This window comes from Alosa sapidissima, chromosome 24, assembly GCF_018492685.1.
Source record: "Alosa sapidissima isolate fAloSap1 chromosome 24, fAloSap1.pri, whole genome shotgun sequence".
Taxonomy (NCBI): domain Eukaryota; kingdom Metazoa; phylum Chordata; class Actinopteri; order Clupeiformes; family Clupeidae; genus Alosa; species Alosa sapidissima.
In genome coordinates, this window is record NC_055980.1 from 22,866,324 (window position 1) to 22,884,751 (window position 18,428).

Sequence of the window (18,428 nt, forward strand, 5' to 3'; positions counted from 1 at the left end):
ATTTTAAACAAGCTCAGGCCTAGATAATATTGTGGTATTTCTGTATCATGTGTAAATACGATTTTGGCTGTTGCATGGTAAAGTTTACACTAGCATTTCTGAATTCAGTATCAAACTGTGAATAGACAATGGTTATCAGAAGTTTTCATGAGCCCATTTCATGATTTCCTTTGCAGAAACATGTCTGGTTTGAAACCCGTTAAGAATCAGCTCCACAGGCACCGACCTTGTTACAAGTGCCCCCCCCCCCTCCCCCTTTATGCACCACAACATGAAACACCACCATATTGTAATATACCTGGTTTTAAAGTTAAGAGTCTCAGGAATCAATCAATGTAAAGCATTTTATGATAACAATTGTTTTGAATAATTTCACTAATACCGTGCCAGGTCTGAGGCCCACAAGACCACCCATGGCCATCAAATATTGTTTTTCAGCTCTGTCCCTTGTTTGGAAAGATTTCTCTGGATTCTTATTTATATAATTTTTTAATGAAATGATGTACTGTAGATGATAAACTTCCCAAATACTTCACTATTTCATGTTAAGTATCATTAAAATTACATTTTTGTTTCATCATTTGTGCACACAGGTTTACACAGAGTGATGAATACTCCTACATCTTTACTTCTAAGAGACTCTGCCTCTCTGGGATGCTCTTTTTCATACACGATTATGTTGCCAGTTACCCTAATTAATTGTGAAATATTCCTCCTTATGTTTTCTTTATTACACAACTTTTCCAGCATTTTGTTCCCCTGTCCATATTTCCCCCCGCGTCCCAACTCTTTCTGATTTGGAGGTGTAGAGTCTATATCTTTCTGAAATGTTGACTGAATTGTTTCAGCATTCCGACCCTTGCTGTAGTGCACTCGTGGGAGTTGCGGTCAAAGGAGTTCACAGAGAGATTGAGCGTAGGCTATGTCTCGTCCAAGTCCACATTGTGCAGAAATACGCATCCCTGTATCCTGTACTTTCCATCATCACACATTAAAGCCTGCCAGAAATAATAATAAAAAAGCGATGTTGATCAGAGATGCGAGGGATCTGTGTCATTCAAGCAGTCATGATTCAAACATGTAATATGACAATGAAAATATATATGAAGTCATTCAGTAAAATTCAACCTAAAAGTATTTTGGGGCTGGAGTATGTCCTGGATCTAGACTGCTCAGCTGAACAGTCAAGATCGCTGAACAGTCCTGCGCTGCTCCATGTCCTCACCCTGCCCTGGTTCCAGAGAGCCTGTGGTTCCTGCTCGGGGACCAGGGGAGGCATGGAAGCCTGCATGCTGCTAGGCGCTGAAGAGGCTCCAGGGGCATTGTGCCCGAACAGGAGATGGAGGAGACGCTCCAGTGAAGGAGCTGGCCGCGGAGGTGGAGTGCAAGAGAAAGTGTTATTTTCTTTCTAAATGAGGTGATTTTTATATGTTTGTTTTTTACGGGAAAACATTTTATGCACATTTTTTGTTTTGTTTCACTAACAGCTTTATTGCTTTATTATTGCTATTGTTACCATTATTACTCTAGTATTCCCCTTTGTAAAGCACTTTGATCAACTACAGGTTATATTGTAGCCTAGAAATAAATAGATATTTATATATATATTCTATATAAATAGAAATAAATATTTCTTAAATAGAAAAACATTTTGGTGGCATCCTATTCATTGACTTGATTCCATATTTTATTTTGAGACATAATCTAAGCATTTTGGAGGAGTTACAGTATTTTACTTGTGTGGGTGGGATGTTTGTTTTAGGTTGTTAAGGATGAGAGAAAAATGGTCAATACGATCTTTTTATTACACTGTCTTGTTACAGACAGCAGATGGCGCCATTGACCAAATTTGATTCTTGCTGTCCTGAATAAGTGAACAGTAGGCTATGACCTCATACTCAAGCATCCCATAGGCTACCTCAGCCTCTAAACACTTAAAAGTTAGCCTGTCTTGACTTTCTTAACCTGGAAATCAGCATTTAAAGTAAATTGCTGGCTTCTATGCAAATTCTGCCATTAGTTATGTTGCACATTTTACAGAAAACTGTATTCTGCATTTATTAGTAGTTAAGTACACACAGAGAAGAGTTACCCTTTGTAGTTGCCTATGGTAGCATGATGTCACATAATGACAAGCGCTTTGCCTCAGCTACAGGCAATATGCCTGTCTCTGAGTGAGGTGTACTGCTTCTCACAGCTTTGTGTGCCTTTTAAAAGCTAGATCAGGTTACGTCGCTTGCTCACTGAAGATAAGGTTGTGTGTGTGTGTGTGTGTGTGTGTGTGTGTGCATGGCCGCGCACATGCTTGGACCTTTCGATCTTTCATACAGCTCTCTCTAGAGGTAGAAGTAGAAGGGAGGTGGGTGTGGGATATCCTGTTGGGCTTTTTCTTTGAGGTATTTTTGGAATAGGATGTTGCTCTAAAGATAACCTACCTTGAAATATCGTTTATGTTCAGGAACCCTCTTCCTGAGTGGAGTGAATGTAAAAGTGTGAGAAGTTTAATTCGTTTTAATTAATGAGTTTGATTAATTAGTAATTGAGCTTGTTGTAAACATACAAAAACTGCTTGAAGGAACAAGAAATAGACATTTAAGGAATAAAATAGTCTTTATTTGTGAATGTTTTCCCTGGATCATAACATTTTTTTCCACATGACAAATACGAATTACCCACCCAGTTTTGTAAATGATTTATTTATATCAAAAAGAAACCTTTGAGTGGCTTGAGAATAGTAGTGTGCTACAGAGTATACTTTTAAGTTTATGTTTATGTCCAGGATGCAGGATTAATTTATACCTGAATGTGCATGTCTTTGTTGATGTTTGAAAATGCTGATTGGTGCTAGGCAGAGTTCCTAGGAAAGCCATATGAGACGTATATAACGGCTCTCCCAGGGGATTTATACTGGAGGTGGCATCTGTTGATCCATTTTAAGGTTCAAAACACGAAGTTTTGATGAGTCAGTGATGTGTTTTGGAAATGGAACACGCTCTCTCTCTCTCTCTCTCTCTCTCTCTCTCTCTCACTCACACACACACACACACACACACACACTTACTGTAGGCATCCCCCTCACTCCTCCAGAGGATTACTCAGCCATTTGACCCCCCCCCCCTGCAAACCCCTCTCCCTCTACTGCACCTCTGTGAGTCACATGACCCAGAAACACCTTACCACCCTACAGAATAGCCCACACACAATGCTTCCTCTTGCCCAGTTTTTATGTGTGTGTGTTTGTATGCGTGTGTGTGTGTCTGTGTGTGTGTGTGTGTGTGTGTGTGTGTGTGTGTTGTGTGTGTGTGTGTGTGTGTGTGTGTGTGTGTCTGTATATGTGTGTGTATGTATGTATGTTTGTGTATGTGTGTGTGTATGTATGAATGAACACAGACAGGAAAGTTCCAGACTAGGAGGAGGGAATGATGAAGGAGTCTGTGTGAAGAAATGGGTTCTGCAGCTTCAAACCCTCAAACACATTGTGCAAATCAGATGTCAGATGAGAACACAATATCTCATTCATGTTATGATGGGTATGTTAAGTACTTGGGATCTCTCTCTCTCTCTCTCTCTGTCTCACTGTCTCTCTCTCTCTCTTTCTTTCACACACACACACACACACACACACAGAGAAAGAGAGAGAGAGAAACTGTGTCAGGGGCACTTTTAGACCAACTTTCTCTCTCTCTCTCTCTCTCCTCTTTTCTTTCCGACCACACCATCGGCAAACCAGCTGAAACCAGCCCAGGGTCTCTGTGATGTGTGAATCACCCTGATGGGGCGGATTTACTGGAATACGGGACCCAGACAAAGAGACAGAGTCACAGGCGCGTAATGGGATATGATGGGGATCCACGGAACTCCGAAACAGGAAATGACTGGTGTTGGGGAGCTGGAATGGGGGTGGGGGCTGTCTGCAGGAAGGGGGTCGCTCAGAATGTCATGGATGTGCTTTCATGTTTTCTTATTGCAGTGATGGTATTAAAGAAGGACTTGTTTTCAAAGTGTTCTTTGTGTGTACTTCAAAGGATCATATCAGAGGATGTTTTTGTACCAAAATTAAAAAAAATGTGTATTCCTGGCTGGGATATTATGAACAGTGTTTGACATACAGTTGTGTCTCAGTACCCCCCCCCCCCCCCCCCCATCAGTTTCTGGATTTCATTAATAATATGACTAATCTCTGTCCAGTTTCCCACACTAACTGAAACATCAACATCACTTCAAATTAGTAAACAATATTTGAGAATAAGCGAGGCTCAACGTTTGCTTTTAGTTTTTTTTTTCCTTCCTCAAACGACTGGAATTAGGTGCAGCCATGAAAGGAGGACTTGTCAGAGCTCACTTCCCCCCTCCATATATTTGCTGTGTTGAGTGTTTCATTATTGCACGTGAGGGTGTGTGTGTGTGTGGGGGGGAGGGGGGTCCTGCAAAGGGTCCTGTTCACCCAGACACACTCACGATGAGGTGGCAAACAGAAGAATTTTGCAGCTCAGGTAAACTAGTCCACCTCAGTGCCTCAACCCCACAACATAGTTACTGTAGTTACAGTATCCATAGCGATCCTAAAGGTTATAGACCCTTTCAACAATAAAAACAAAAACAATGCTTGAACGTTCTATTTGGGCCCCAATCTACTTCCTCTGCATTAAGATAACATATGGAATGTTAAAACGGAAGTCTTGTGGGGCCAACTATGATGCTGATAATGGAACTCTCTTGAAAGGGTCCATATACATGCCCAGCAGTCAAGAAAATAATCAGTCAGACTGTTTTTATTACAAAAAATGTGTCAATATTTTATTTAAAAAAATAAGGCAAATGAACCATTGTAGTCATAAATACATAAATAACAAAAACAGCATGTCTTGGGTCAGACTGCTATCTCAGTCTGGGATATCAAAGGGATTTGTGGTTTTATGATACAAATATTAAAAAGACATTTTTTTTTCAAGTAAACAACAATATTTTCAGGTCCATGTTGGGATAAGGAACATACAAAATGGCATCAACACTTAGACCATATCAGTGCATGTATTGCAAACGTTGCCTACGAAGGCCGGGGTGAGTTACAGCATCCATTGTAATTGAAATGGTGGCTACAAATTAAAATAAGCACATATATTCAGGTCCCCTTATGGTGTGCGCGTCATACATATTGCTTCACACATATCGTTTGTTTGTCCAGAAACAAAACAAAAACTAAAAAAACATACGAACAAACAAACAAAAAAAAATCAATCAACCCAGTGACTTGACTGGAGGATGCTAACAAATCTAAATTATGCCCAATTTGCCTTGTTTGGGCAAAGCAGAAGGGCACCTATTCACCCCACTGTATCTACAAGTGACAGTAAGGCTGAATCAATACATCAGAAAGGCTAGCTAATCCAGAATATCAACTTAAGACATACTGTATCACTTTGGTTACATATACACAAAGACAACAGATAAGCTAATAATAATACTGACAACAATAAAAACAATACATAAAATAACAAATTAAAAGTATACCAACTCTCGTTGTATTACTCATTCACTCACACACCAACTGTTATTTGTTTATGTTTTGCATATTAAAGTATATCAGAAAAAAAAAGTTTTTCCTTCCAAACTGGTGAGAAGATTTCTCGACAGCTTTTCAATACAGCGTGAGAGTTCCATTCTAGTGTTTCTGCAACCCCTTGCTGCATTTAGTTATGATATTAAAAAGGGAGTCACCCATTTCTCTGTGGTAACTTAAATTACAATCTCTGTAACTGTAAACATAAACCATCACTTAGCTGTTTACGTTATGTGTGAAACTGTACTCAGGGCCTCTTAGAACAAGGCCAGAACAAAATAACCCTGCAGAACCGTTAAACTCTTATAAGGTCCCATGGTAGAGTAAGATCGAATAACTGAACATGCCTTACGCTTTAGCAACACAATTTTGGACAAGCTGGAACAGCCCGTTACCGTTCTAGAAAAAAAAAGGTTTTAACTGCATTTCAGGAAATAAATAAACCACACTGCCTTTTCCCTTGCTTCAAAATAAACATCTTTTTCCTCCCAGAGGCAGGTTGTAGCTGTATTAGACTTTAGACGAGGCGGTTGCTGTAGTATAGCTTAGGCCACGGCCGCCACCAGGTCGTTAGTGTATTGTGGGTCGGAGGGGGGGGAGTCTCCCCTGGCCCTGGGCCTGCAGGGAAGGGAGGAGACGAGGAAGAGGAGGAAGCCCCCCAGCAGCACACAGCCTCCGCTGAAGTAGAAGGCCAAGTCGTAGGACTGCATCCAGTCGAAGAACCAGCCTGGCAGGAGGAAGAGGAGAAATGAGAGATCGGTGTCATAATGAGCACTAAATTCCGTCAGTACATTTGGAATGTACATGTAAAGTTAATGTGAACTTTTTTGAATGTAGTATTTTGACAAGTATGTCTTGTTTGTTAAACTAAACGTGACTAATATATATAATCTAAATGTCATTCATTTTCCAAAATGAAACAAGAAGCACAACTACCCTTGCAGGGCTGAGCAAATGTGTGTGGAATTCGAGATACTACTAAGTTTGAGCCAAGATGGCCTCCGTGCTTACCTACAACTGGAGGTCCCAGCATGATCCCGAAACCACCGAAGAACATGAGTATCCCGTGGGCCTCAGTGAGCCGGTCGATGCCCACAACCTTCGTGGTGGCGTACGGCGTGATAGACCAGTTCCCTGACATGAACCCGATGGCCGCCGAGATGACCTGAAGTCCGGCGTAGCTGTTGGTGGCAGGGATGGCAAGCAGCGCCGTGCCCGCGCCGACGGCCGTGAAGGCGTAGAGGTAGACGCTGTTCATCCAGCGGATGTCCGTCATCATGCCAAGGCCCAGCTTGCCCAGCACGCCAGCCACCTGGACGATGGACACCAGCGGGAGGAGGCTGACGCCGTCGACGAGGCCCTCGCTCTGCGCCACGTCCTCCATGAAGAGCAGTGGTGGGAAGGCGCCCAGGCTGAAGAGGAAGATGGTGACGCAGAGCGCGCCGAACACGCGGTCCTGGAAGAGGTCGGCCGTGGAGCGCAGGTAGGTCGAGTAGGACTTCTGCTTGGTCTTGATGACCTCCACCAGCAGGGCGCAGATGGAGAAGCTTCGCTCGAACGCCAACGGGGCTTCCGCGGGCTCCTTGACGCCCTCCGTCGCCATCGGCGGGTCATCGGCGGCTGTCTTGTGGTCGCTCGCTACCGGCTTGACGGGGTCAAGGTCAGAGGTCACGACTTTTTCCAGGAGCTGACCCTCGGCCTTCTCCAGGGCGGCGGCCTTCTGTTTGAGGTAGTAAGTGGGGATGTGCAGAGGCCTCATGGGTCCAGCGCAGGCGATGATGTTGAGTGCAAGCGAGCCGATGATCAGCAGGCAGCCGTCCAGGCCGAAGAGCTCGATCAGCTCGTTCTGACCCGTGGCGTAGATGAAACCTCCGACACTTGTACCTGGAGAGGGGGTGGGGTGGGGTGGGGTGGGGTGGGGTGGGGCGTGAGGGGGGTTAACAGGTGAGTATATGTGTTCCCTGACTGGAATGCAGAGATTCTTCAACAATAAATAAAACCAAAGAATGTCCAAACACAAAGGAATGTCAAAACAGAGCAGACAATAGAATGTCAACAAAGCAGATGTTATTCAGAATGAGAGTAAATAAATGTCTTCATTGCTTATATAGCTAGTTTTGGCATTTGTACAACAAACAATATCAACACTACACACTATACTGAAGACAAAGACATAATGAAATCCAATATGTTCTAGTCTTACTTTAGAGTTGAATAGTAAATGATTATTGATCATTAGTGATGAATGAGACTGTATCATACCTGTGGAGACAATCCCAAGAGCCAGGCCACGCCTCTTGTCAAAATACTGACAGGTGATTGTCATGGTAGCAGCATAGACCAAACCACAGCCTATTCCTGGAAAATAGAATAAACCGCCTCAATACGGAACCCAAACAGGACTGGCAATGGGGGATTCCAGCAAGAGAATTCTTTTCATTACCAACTTTCTTTCTTTCGACTCATAAAGCACCTGCATTACCTACTTAATTCTTGTTCAGTGACATTCCAAACAGGTGTGCAAAAGGGTATTCAGGTGAGCATGTAGGCTGTAGCGATGCACTGCACACCTTCACTCCCTTTGCCTGGTGTATGTCGCGTTAGAAGCGTTTATCTGACAATTCACTTCCTTGATAACACATCTAAGGCTACAGTACATGGTTTTAATTCTTGCAAAAGAGGATACGAGGCTTTAAGTCAGGCTTACCGACTACTATGCCGTAGGAGAAGATGAGGAACTGGACATTGGGTGCAAAAGCACTCAGCATCAGACCCCCGGACACCATGACCCCACTGAAGATGGTGACTGGCCTGGCTCCGAAGTTCACCACACATGCACTGCAAATGGGACCTATGGGGAGAGAGAGGGAGAGAGAGAGATATTAAGTAAATGAGTCAGGGAGGTCAATCAGCAACCAGCAATCAGCAAAATCTGGTTAACAGATCACCTGCCAATACACATCCATTCATGTATAATATAGGTGATAAGTGATTGATTCTGGGATATTGGGGCACTATGCTAACAACAGTACAGTAAGCAATGCTTTAGGACTTTATACAGAACCTTTCAAACAATTTGAGGAACCCTTCAGCGGGGGAGTTTTGAACATTCTAACAGAAGATTATGTTCTGCAAACAATGTAAGGTTCTAAAATTCCGTGTTGAATTCAAAGAACCCAGATATTCTTTAGAACGTCAATTTCCATCACCAGCTTAAAGATTAAATGTTTTCACTTCTGCATGGTGTCCTATCTATGTCTGTGTCTGCTAGGACGACAAGGCAAATTTAGTGCTGACAGCATCAATGCCCCAGTGGTACAATACACACGCACATCATCATTAGCTATCCACTGTTCCAGAGCTGGAGGCTATATTGACGAAGCAGCTTTCTGGTCAATGATTGGAATGCAATGGACCTATCTGTTTCATTGCTGACCCTATTGATCAATACTGACAGAAGGTGAGAAAGTTATCAAATCAGAACTGCCAGAGGGAAGTTGCAGTACAGTATCCAGGGTGAAGGGTGGACATCAGTCCACTGTGCCAGGGCAGTTCACACAAAGTGTCAAGTACTAATTTCATAATTTGACCCTTGACAAAGCAACACTTGAAAACTAATAAGGACCATCTTATATATGTAGCCTTATACCATGTAGCCTTATCATCTGTATATAATGAGGAGAATAAGAAGCTTTTTGCTTTGCTCTTGGGCAGAGTTGACTCTAATTTGTGTTGATTTATCACAGATGAGTTTGGCTGACTTTATCAAATGTTGTGTGAGTGTTCAATTTCCTTCCAGTGGTGTATGTATATAATATATGTATGTATGTATGTATGTATAATATAATCACTGTGTGCGAAAAAACAGCTTTGTGTTTTGTCTTTTCAACCGGGTGGATTAAAGGGCTTTCAGGCAGGTTCAAATGAAGTGTGTGTGTGTGTGTGTGTGGGGGGGTCACACCCACACACACTTTTAACTTACTTGCAATCAGGCCAACGCCAGACACGAGGGAGCCCACCCATGCGGTCATGCCTTTGCCTTCCTGGTACGTGCTCAGCCACTCTGGGTAGAGCACTCCAACAGACTGGGGTGACCCGTAGGCCAGGAAGAGGGCCAGGAAAGAAGCCACCACCACGGCCCAACCCCAGCCACCGTCCAGGGCTTTCTTTGTGCTCGGGAGAGTCATGTTGTTGTTGTTGTTGTTTGTGTGCTGAGGTAAGGTCTGAGTGTTCCTGAGGGTGAGGATAGAGATGATGTAGGCATAAGACAAGCATGGTCATGCACATATAGGTTTACAGCAAATAAATAATAATAAAAACAAACAAACAAAAAAAACTATTGAACTAACCTTTGATACATGAAAGAAAATCACTGAAATGTCGTTTTTATGACTCGGAAACCGCACCCTAAACCGAGAAGAATTTTCTTCATGGTGCGCAATGTGCGCTCTTGGCCGTTACTTTTGAATGAGCGAAAGCGCATTCCACTCGGTCGCTCTGGTTCCAAGATATCAGCGCACTGATAGCTGGAGCGCACTGATGGTGCGCAAAATCAAAAGTTTGCGCTCTTTTGTGTTTGATGATTATTTTTTTTAATGACAATTCAAACGAATCACCGAATCACCAACAGCGAAAAAGACAGATTCACCATCAAATTAGAGTTTTTTCATCAACTACCTACGACGAATTTAGTTAAATTAAAAACTAACAATTTTCATACATTTTGGAAATAACATAGCCTGTCTATACTTGACATTAGACCTATCAGAGCATTTGAAAGCGCAGGACTAACGTAAATTATTGTTTGTCTAAAAACATATGCAATCTTACCTCAAATGTCCAGTCACCTGCAGAAAGACTGATGTTTCTATTTGGTCAGCTTCAAGCAGCCAGATGGATAGGCTAAGGCTAGCTGGCCCCTGGACCTCCGACCAATACTTTAAATATCATTGCGCGTTGCAATAATATGGTAAAACACTAATGCACAAACAGCATCTTCTGAAAGATAACATCATCTTGTTCACTCTTCTGTAGCAAGCTGAGGCAACTGAGGGGGAAGGTTGCAGTAGCGGCTTTTGTTGCTGGGTGTTGAAACCGGTTTGAAGCTGTTCTCGCTGGTCTCTAGTCTCAACTTCCTCCTCTTTTTTACAGTGGTTTTAAGCACAGCTGTTCCTAACATCAAACGACTCAATGCTGTATCGTGAGCTGGGCAACTCTGTGTTTTGTCTCTGTGTGTAAAAATTAAAATTAACATTTTTACAAATTTTCTTTCCGCAAAACCAGTGACTGATGCAATGGACCCCTTCACACAGCCTAAGCTATGGGCAGTAACATTCTGCTATATTTCCCCACCCCGAAGGTGATCATATGTAGTAATATTTTCCCTCGCCCTAACCTTTAAAAATAAGTCATCACTTCATATATAGCCTACACACTCAAACACCAAGAAGAATACATTTCGAACAACTCAGAAAACTAACCAAGGGATTTAAAGATACAAATTAAGACTGATATCCAGTCTGGCAAGGCAGCATCTTTCCATCACATTTCACATAAGGACCGTTCTTCAATCACTTTGGTCGACGTGTTGGAGAATGTGCTCATTTCATTGAATAAATTTATTCTCTAACAGGAGTCCGCTCATCTACTCTACATAAACATATGCCACGTGCAAGATTCCAACCATAGAGGCGCTGTGCCACATCTGACACCGCCACAGTTCCAGTCCAAACCGGTTGTTGATGACAATACACGTGCAGACGCTGAGTTGCTAGGGTTGGGGGGAAGGATGCGAACGAGACCAAAGCATATACATTCAGGATGTATGTTCCGAATTCTGTATTTATTGACATTTTGATAGGCTAGGCCAACATGTGTAGTTGAACTGTTTCAAACTGTCATGACGTCACCATGTTTACAATACAGCCTCAGTGATTTGAGGCTGTAATGGTACACAGGGTGCACACAGGGGAAAAACAATAGACCTCGAAAAATATTTGGGGTAGGCAAAGTCGAATTGATAAACTGCGGCTTTTTGTTTGAACACTTCGAATAAGAATAAAATAACCGATAATTTTCAGCTTGGCACAGGATGCGCACATACATGCACAAGACACAACACAATGTTAGGCACGCACGCTTTCTCAGCGGTTGGTCTTTGCTGCCCTTATTTGCTTGAAGGGGAGACTTTTGTTTTGTCTGATTTGACGGACAGAACAGATGACAGGTAGCATGGAGTCAATACACTAGGCCCCCAGTGTTGCGCATTAACGCATTTTACGCAGACTGGTTTGCAAGAATAAAAACCTAAATCAGTCGCTTAACTCTATTCGGTGGTGTGGAAAACATTGCTCAGGGCTTAGTTCTATCAGCAAGTTTATCGTTTTTACATAATTTAATTTTTTGGAACCCATTTTTGTAAAGTTCACAACCTGTTTAAGTTGAGCCTGCTGATTCACTGGCACTACATTGAGGCTGACCAGGGCTTTGTTGTTCCTGTCTCCATGTAAACTGACACCATTTAGGGTTTCACACACAGGAGCAGGCAAGGTGAGGCCCCTCAGACAACTATAATTCTTTTTTTATTAAACAGCAATATCGAAACCCCTACAGAAGGAAACCGTTCACCCTGTGGCTAGAGATGATGAGGCACAGTTAGCGATTTTGTCTGCTGTCAAAGTGACAACTTCTTGAGATGTGAAAATGCCTTCATGCCATCACTTAGATGCTAAAGACAAGTCTAGGTGAACATGGCTACCCACTACTCTACATTTAATCACACAGTTGGAAACTCACTATACCAGAAGGCTCCCTGCTAGACCTCTACATGTGGAAATGAACAAACAAGACTTCAAGGACAAACATAGGCAGGCTCACAAGCAACTTCGTACCCACAATCTCTTTATTAATGATGACCTGAACCTACTTTCAACAGACACAGCTGCCCCTGTCTGTTAAGATGGAGAAACCCTGGAGAATCACTCGTCAGCAAATACAACCTCTCAAAGGATCTTCTAGAAAGATCTAGAAGCACACCACTGCTTGACAAATGAAAAAGCTAACAAAGCAATGTGAGGACACAAGACTCAAAAGTGGACCACACGTTAAGGCTTTTTTAATTGTGTTGATGTGGTGATAAGCTAGATTATGCTTACACACGCCCCCCCCCCCCCTCCAAATACCAATACCACAGTGAGATAAGGCTCATAGGTGTTCCATTTACTAATGCAAGCTATACATGAGCAAAACTTTACATTCATTTGTCAACAGTCTTGAAATTAAAATGCTTTACCAGAAAGAAAGAGAGAGATGGAGAAAGAGAGATGGAGAGAGAGATGAACAGAAACAGAAGAGCAAAACCTGATGGTGAGTTCTGGTAAAATTATGAAATGTGTAGATGAACACTTCCTTGTAAAACATATTTTTAAACAATCAAATTAAGCATATTTACAAGACAAACGTATATAAAAAAAAAGGTTTACAATATATCATTTTGAAAATGACACCCTTACACACACAAAATGAAACACCACCATCAAAAAATCTAGTTTCAGAGTCCCCTCGTGCCGTTTGAATTGATAAACAAAAAAAGAGAAATAGCAAAACAAAAAACAATCGACAATATGCACCCACATTCTCCCCCAAAGACTCACACCTATTACCTCTCCTAGTCACGCCAACACAGTGATGGAGGTGTGAGTTGCTTCGATACCATAATGAAAATGTGTTGGTGTGTGTGTGTAGGTAGGCCACAGTGTTACTATAAGTATAACAAAGAAAACAAAGAAAAATGGACAGACAAAGAAAACAAGAAAGAAAATTTCCAGAATGTTAAAAACTTCTTTCTGTCAAAGTGTCATTAGCTGCATTGCTGTCATGACGCAAATCACTTCCAACATGGCCAGGCTTGGTTTTGTACTTTATTGATTTGATCAACTTTGTTTTAGGGTTATATTTGGTTTCATCGAGTGAATGGTCACTATAATTAAAGTGGGGGACACAGTAAATTATCAGCTAAGTGCTCTGTGTTGTTCTAGTTTCACATCTAAGCTGGTCCAACATAAAGCGCCCTGGAATCTGGGAGCTGTGAGGGCAAGGAAGGGTCAAAAGTCTACTATCACCACGGAAATGACAAAGGCTTAAGACTAGATCACAAACACACACAAACACACGTGCGTGTGCAATGGGCGGGAACACTTTTTGTTTTTCCTCTTTCAAAGCTTACTAAAAAACCAGAAAATACATCTTATTTACACTCATAAGTGATCTTGATCGGTTCTCTTGTCTCGCATAGTTGTCACCATCAACACATGCTGCTTGAAAAGATATCACAGTGGTACCAGTTTCAGACGCAACTCCTGGAGAACCCGACAATCTCCCAAGAAGAGCAACGGTGCTCTTTTGGCCCTAAAGGAATAGATCCCTACTGCGATTCAGATTCTGATATTCATTCCACACACCTGCACACAAAAAAGGTTATTCTGAAGTCTTTATGTCAAGAAACAAGGTGTCAAAAAAGTGCTGTTCAGTAGGAAGGGACTCCAAACAAACAAAAAAACACACACACACACACACACACAAACACACTTCCCATGTATGACATGACCAGAGTACGGGGGCAGAGAAAAGAGAGAAACAAAAACAAACAAACAAACAAACAAAAAAGAATCTTTGTTTGGGGAGTGAGAGTCTTTTCCTGTGGAGACAGGTACGTACATTTCTGAGAGTATTTACCTCTACAGGTACATTTCTGTTAAGTTTCTGTGGACCGAACTCAAACTTCTCACAATACACCGACAGCATCGGCGGTGGTGGTTGTACATGGAATAACAACAGGAAGAGAGAAAATGTCTGATCCCAGAGCCACGGCAAATCTCAATGGTGATGAGTATTATTGGGGCTCTACACACCAGTCGCCATAAACCGAGAGGACTTGTCTTATAGAAAGGCCAAAATTCTGCATATTGCTCCAAGGTCGACCCTACAGGCACTAATAAGTCTCCGTTCGGCATCTCTCTCTAAACTCTGGCTGGACAGGAACCCACTGCGACAGAGTGACGAGACATACAACAACAACCTTCAACTGTTTACCACACACACACACACAAATGCAGACACACACGCACGCACACGCGTACACAGACACAAACACACACACCTTTAAAGGCCTTCAAAACATCTTTAGCTGTCAACTTGTCCAAGCTATAACTCGTACAACCACTTGGTTAAGTGTGACTTCTTTCAGGTGAAAGTCAATCAGCATTCGATTTCAACTGCATATACGCACATGCATATAACCAAGTTGAGGTAAAAGCCAGGGGCAAAACATTATATCTTATTTTTCATACTACCTGTCTAAAAAAAAAAAAAGGAGTACCATTTTTCTGTTTTGTGATATCACTAGCAGCTTTATATTGGAAGGTATACTGTCCGGTTATACAGGCACAAACTGATAGCTGATGATGTCCATTGTCTATTGTATCGAGACAATCTTTAATGTTATAAAATAACTAGTCAGAAAAAAAAATCCCTTTTTTTTTCTCCTTCTTTGAAATTTAAAAGGCACTAATGCCTTCAGACCAGGTGTGAGAGAAAAGCGTCACGCCTCGTTAGTGTGGGATTAAGGGGAGGCGGGGCTTGCAAGCACTGAGGAGGGGTCACCACCACGTGGACGTCTGAAGTGTTGTCAAGGCGACAACCAACCATCTGCTTTCGAAAGACGAAAACGTTTCCTTTTTTTTTTTTGTTGGTTTTCCTCTTATCGTGAAACTGATAACACAGTTAAGTCTGTAGGATCTCAGTGCAAGTCGACAACTTTAATGTTTATTTGGGTAGTGTAAGAGTTGTTTAAGGAGCGCGGGTGAGTAAGGGTTGTAAGCGCAAAGTTGATTGGTGTGTGTGTTTGCAAGTGTATGTGTGCGTTTGCATGCGTGAGTGTGTGTGTAGGAGTGCGTTTGTAAGTGTGTGTGCGTGTGTGTGTGTGTGTGTGTCTCCAGTCCTGTCCGGTGACAGCGGAGGAGGGGAGCGAAACGGAGGAGTGGAACGGCGGCGGTGATGATGCCGAGTCATGCGTCCCGTGGCGGCTGCTGCTGCTGGGATTGGTGGAGAGGCTGCTGCGAGGCCCCTGATTGGCTGGCGGAGGGCTGGCTGGGAGGGGCCAGAGGAGGCGGAGCCTGAGTGAGTAGGCTGGCCGGCGTGTTGGGGGAGGGGGGCGGCGTGGGCCGCTTGAACTTGTCTGGACTGTTGCTCCTTCTCGGGGAGGGTCTCTGTTAGGAGGAGAGGAAGATGGACAGAGCAGGAGGGAGGTGGAGGGGAGGAGAGAAAGGGAGAGAGAGAAATAAAGAGAGAGGCGGAGAGAGGACGAGAAAGAGTCACACGTGATGGTTAGGCCTTATGCCAGGATCATCATCAGAGAAGAATACACCGACTCAGGTCACTTGAGGCCAGTCTGCTTGGCGACTCAGGTCACTTGAGGCCAGTCTGCTTGGCGACTCAGGTCACTTGAGGCCAGTCTGCTTGGCGACTCAGGTCACTTGAGGCCAGTCTGCTTGGCGACTCAGGACAAAACGTGTCTGTGGTGGCTCAGATCCAGTGTTGCCCATCATCTCATAGTCCAACTGTGTGTGTGTGTGTGTGTGTGTGTGTGTGTGTGTGTGTGTGTGTGTGTGTGTGTGTGTGTGTGTGTGTGTGTGTGTGTGTGTGTTTTCCCTGAACTGAACGAGCAGAACTGGCACTACTGCACTACACTGATAGCTGGGTTTGGGGCCAAACGAACCCAGTTTTCTTTTTTAAAGGATTAAGGGCCGTTCACACCGGGAACGTTAACTATAAAGATAATTGTAACTCTAATAATATAAGCGTCCACACTGACCAACGATAAGTAAAGTCTCTCCTTATGTTGATGGATGTGATGTCTAGAATTTGATGGATATTTATTGGCTGTGAGATTTTTATCGTTCTTAAAATCGCTCTAAAAGTACTCCCCAACGATATTGTTCTTCATACCATTATTGTTATAGTTTATGTATGGACGTCGTCATGCATATTATCTACTTTATTTTGCCATTCTCACTATAGGTGTGGACAGCCCAGCCCTTTAATCCAATCAGAGTGCAGGAAAACAAAAGTAAATGACATTTAAACCAATAAGCATTCCCAGGAGTGTCATTAAAAAGAGTGTGATGCCGTTACTCCACTTGGTACAGGGTCATTCTGAACTGTTCAGCCTTGTATCCCATCAGTCATGTACTGTATGCAGAGAGATTTTTTATGCTGCACGAAGGATCATGTGTGCTTATGTGGCCAAGGCTGTGAGCTTTGCGGAGTACATTTCTCCAGCCGTTAGCACACACACTCACACACTTGACCAGTTTTTGTGTTTGCATATTAGTGCCTGCCGCGTGCTTTGTCTGTGTGCATAAAGCATGGTTTCTGGGGATGCGCCCTGCTTGCTTGGTGTTTGTGTGTGTGTCTAAAAGGTTTTGTGTGTGTGTGTGTGTGTGTGTGTGTGTGTGTGTGTGTATGTGTTCCCTGCACGTGCTGCTTGAGCAGCCCAGAAAAGCTCAGTGAGATATTGCACGCTGCATGATGTGAATCCCTGTGACAGCGATGTGCGGGGATTCTTTCTGGAGTGTGTGTGCGCGAGAGTTTGTGTGTGTGTGTGTGTGTGTGTGTGTGTGTGTGTGTGTGTGTGTGTGTGTTTATTTAAAAGGGAGTATGAGAGATTATCTGCTCCAGGGTGTGCCTGATCTCTTTGTGTTTGAGTGTGTGTGTGTGTGTCTTTACTAGGGTGTTTGTGAAGTGTGTGTGTGTGTGCGTGTGTGCGTGTGTGTGTGTGTGCGCGCATGTGTGTTCTGTGACTCACTGTAATGCCATGCGAGGTGCCCACGTGCATGTGAAGGCCGGGAGTGTTGTAGTAAGACATGCCCGCTCGGGTGAGGGTCGTCGGAGGAGTGAAGCCCACGGTGTGACTGGCATATGTCAGCCCTGGAAGGAGAGAGACAGAAAGAGAGGGGGAGGGATGGAGAGAAAGAGAGAGTTCAAAAACCTCAATATGGAGTAATACACAATACACATTACATTACAACAAAGTACCAAGTGTGCGCACACACACACACACACACAAACAGCTCCATCTCAGCCAAACACTTCTCCCACTCCCACACATCATATCAGACACTCTCCCTTCCAGAAATTCACAGCTGAGCACAAATTCCTGCAAAAGTAACTTTCATAGTCTCGCTCTCCCTCACATACAAGGTTGCTGTTTAACTTTGTGACCCCCCCCCCCCCCCCACCACCACCACCACACGCACACACACACACAACCTATTTTGTTTTGATAACACACTTGTGGGCAACTGTGTTCCAAACTAGAGTAACAGCAATATAGCAAATCTGTGTTGACAAAACACAACACAGTTTAAACTCGGCTGACCTGACGACGTGGGGTGGGGTGGTGTGTGTGTGTGTGTGTGTGTGTGTGTCCAAAATCTGTAATTGTAGCACTTTTACAAGTGAAAATAACATCCACAGCCTGGTGGGGGTGGTGTGTGTGTGTGTGTGTGTGTGTGTGTGTGTGTGTGTATATGTGTGTGTGTATGTGTATGTGAAAATAATATCCACAGTCTGTCACAACACTATCAGGGGGTAGAACAATCCTCAGCTATGGAAGTGAAACTTTGAAGGCGTCACATGACACATGGCGTTTGTTTTGATGGGAGCTCAAGGTGCGGGCTGTTCGTTTGAGTGAACAGCATGAGCAGAGAAAACAGGAAGCGCCTGGCTGAGAAAACACGCACACCTCAGTATCTGTACGCTAAACCGCTGTGGCGCTGCCTGACCACACTCTCAGGTTCCGGAACTTCAC

General features: G+C 43.4%; 2 protein-coding genes across 2 annotated transcripts in view; both read right to left on the reverse strand.

Moving 5' to 3' along the window:
• Positions 1 to 4,769: 4,769 nt before the first annotated feature.
• Positions 4,770 to 10,694, reverse strand: slc16a9b (solute carrier family 16 member 9b). The gene is made up of 6 exons (XM_042083452.1): positions 10,391 to 10,694; positions 9,543 to 9,793; positions 8,268 to 8,411; positions 7,823 to 7,918; positions 6,572 to 7,444; positions 4,770 to 6,287 (listed from the first exon to the last, which is right to left on the reverse strand). The coding sequence occupies exons 2-6, from the start codon at positions 9,745 to 9,747 to the stop codon at positions 6,106 to 6,108; spliced, it is 1,500 nt and encodes a 499-aa protein (XP_041939386.1). The 5' UTR covers positions 9,748 to 9,793; positions 10,391 to 10,694; the 3' UTR covers positions 4,770 to 6,105.
• A 1,749-nt stretch (positions 10,695 to 12,443) lies between these two features.
• The window catches only part of ccdc6b (coiled-coil domain containing 6b), a 31,552-nt gene continuing 25,567 nt past the window's right edge, over positions 12,444 to 18,428 (reverse strand). Inside the window, exons 8-9 of the mRNA XM_042083453.1 lie at positions 17,424 to 17,545; positions 12,444 to 15,825 (exon numbers count right to left, since the gene is read on the reverse strand). Coding sequence (XP_041939387.1) covers positions 15,625 to 15,825; positions 17,424 to 17,545 — 323 coding nt within the window. The 3' untranslated portion in view covers positions 12,444 to 15,624. The remainder of the gene's footprint in view (positions 15,826 to 17,423; positions 17,546 to 18,428) is intronic.

Coding starts and splice junctions, on each gene's coding strand:
- slc16a9b (XM_042083452.1), bottom strand. CDS start 9,747: ATGACTCTCCCGAGCACAAAGAAAGCCCTGGACGGTGGCTGGGGTTGG. Junction 8,412..9,542: donor TGGCGTTGGCCTGATTGCAA/GTAAGTTAAAAG, acceptor CTCTCCCCATAG/GTCCCATTTGCAGTGCATGT. Junction 7,919..8,267: donor CTCCTACGGCATAGTAGTCG/GTAAGCCTGACT, acceptor TCTATTTTCCAG/GAATAGGCTGTGGTTTGGTC.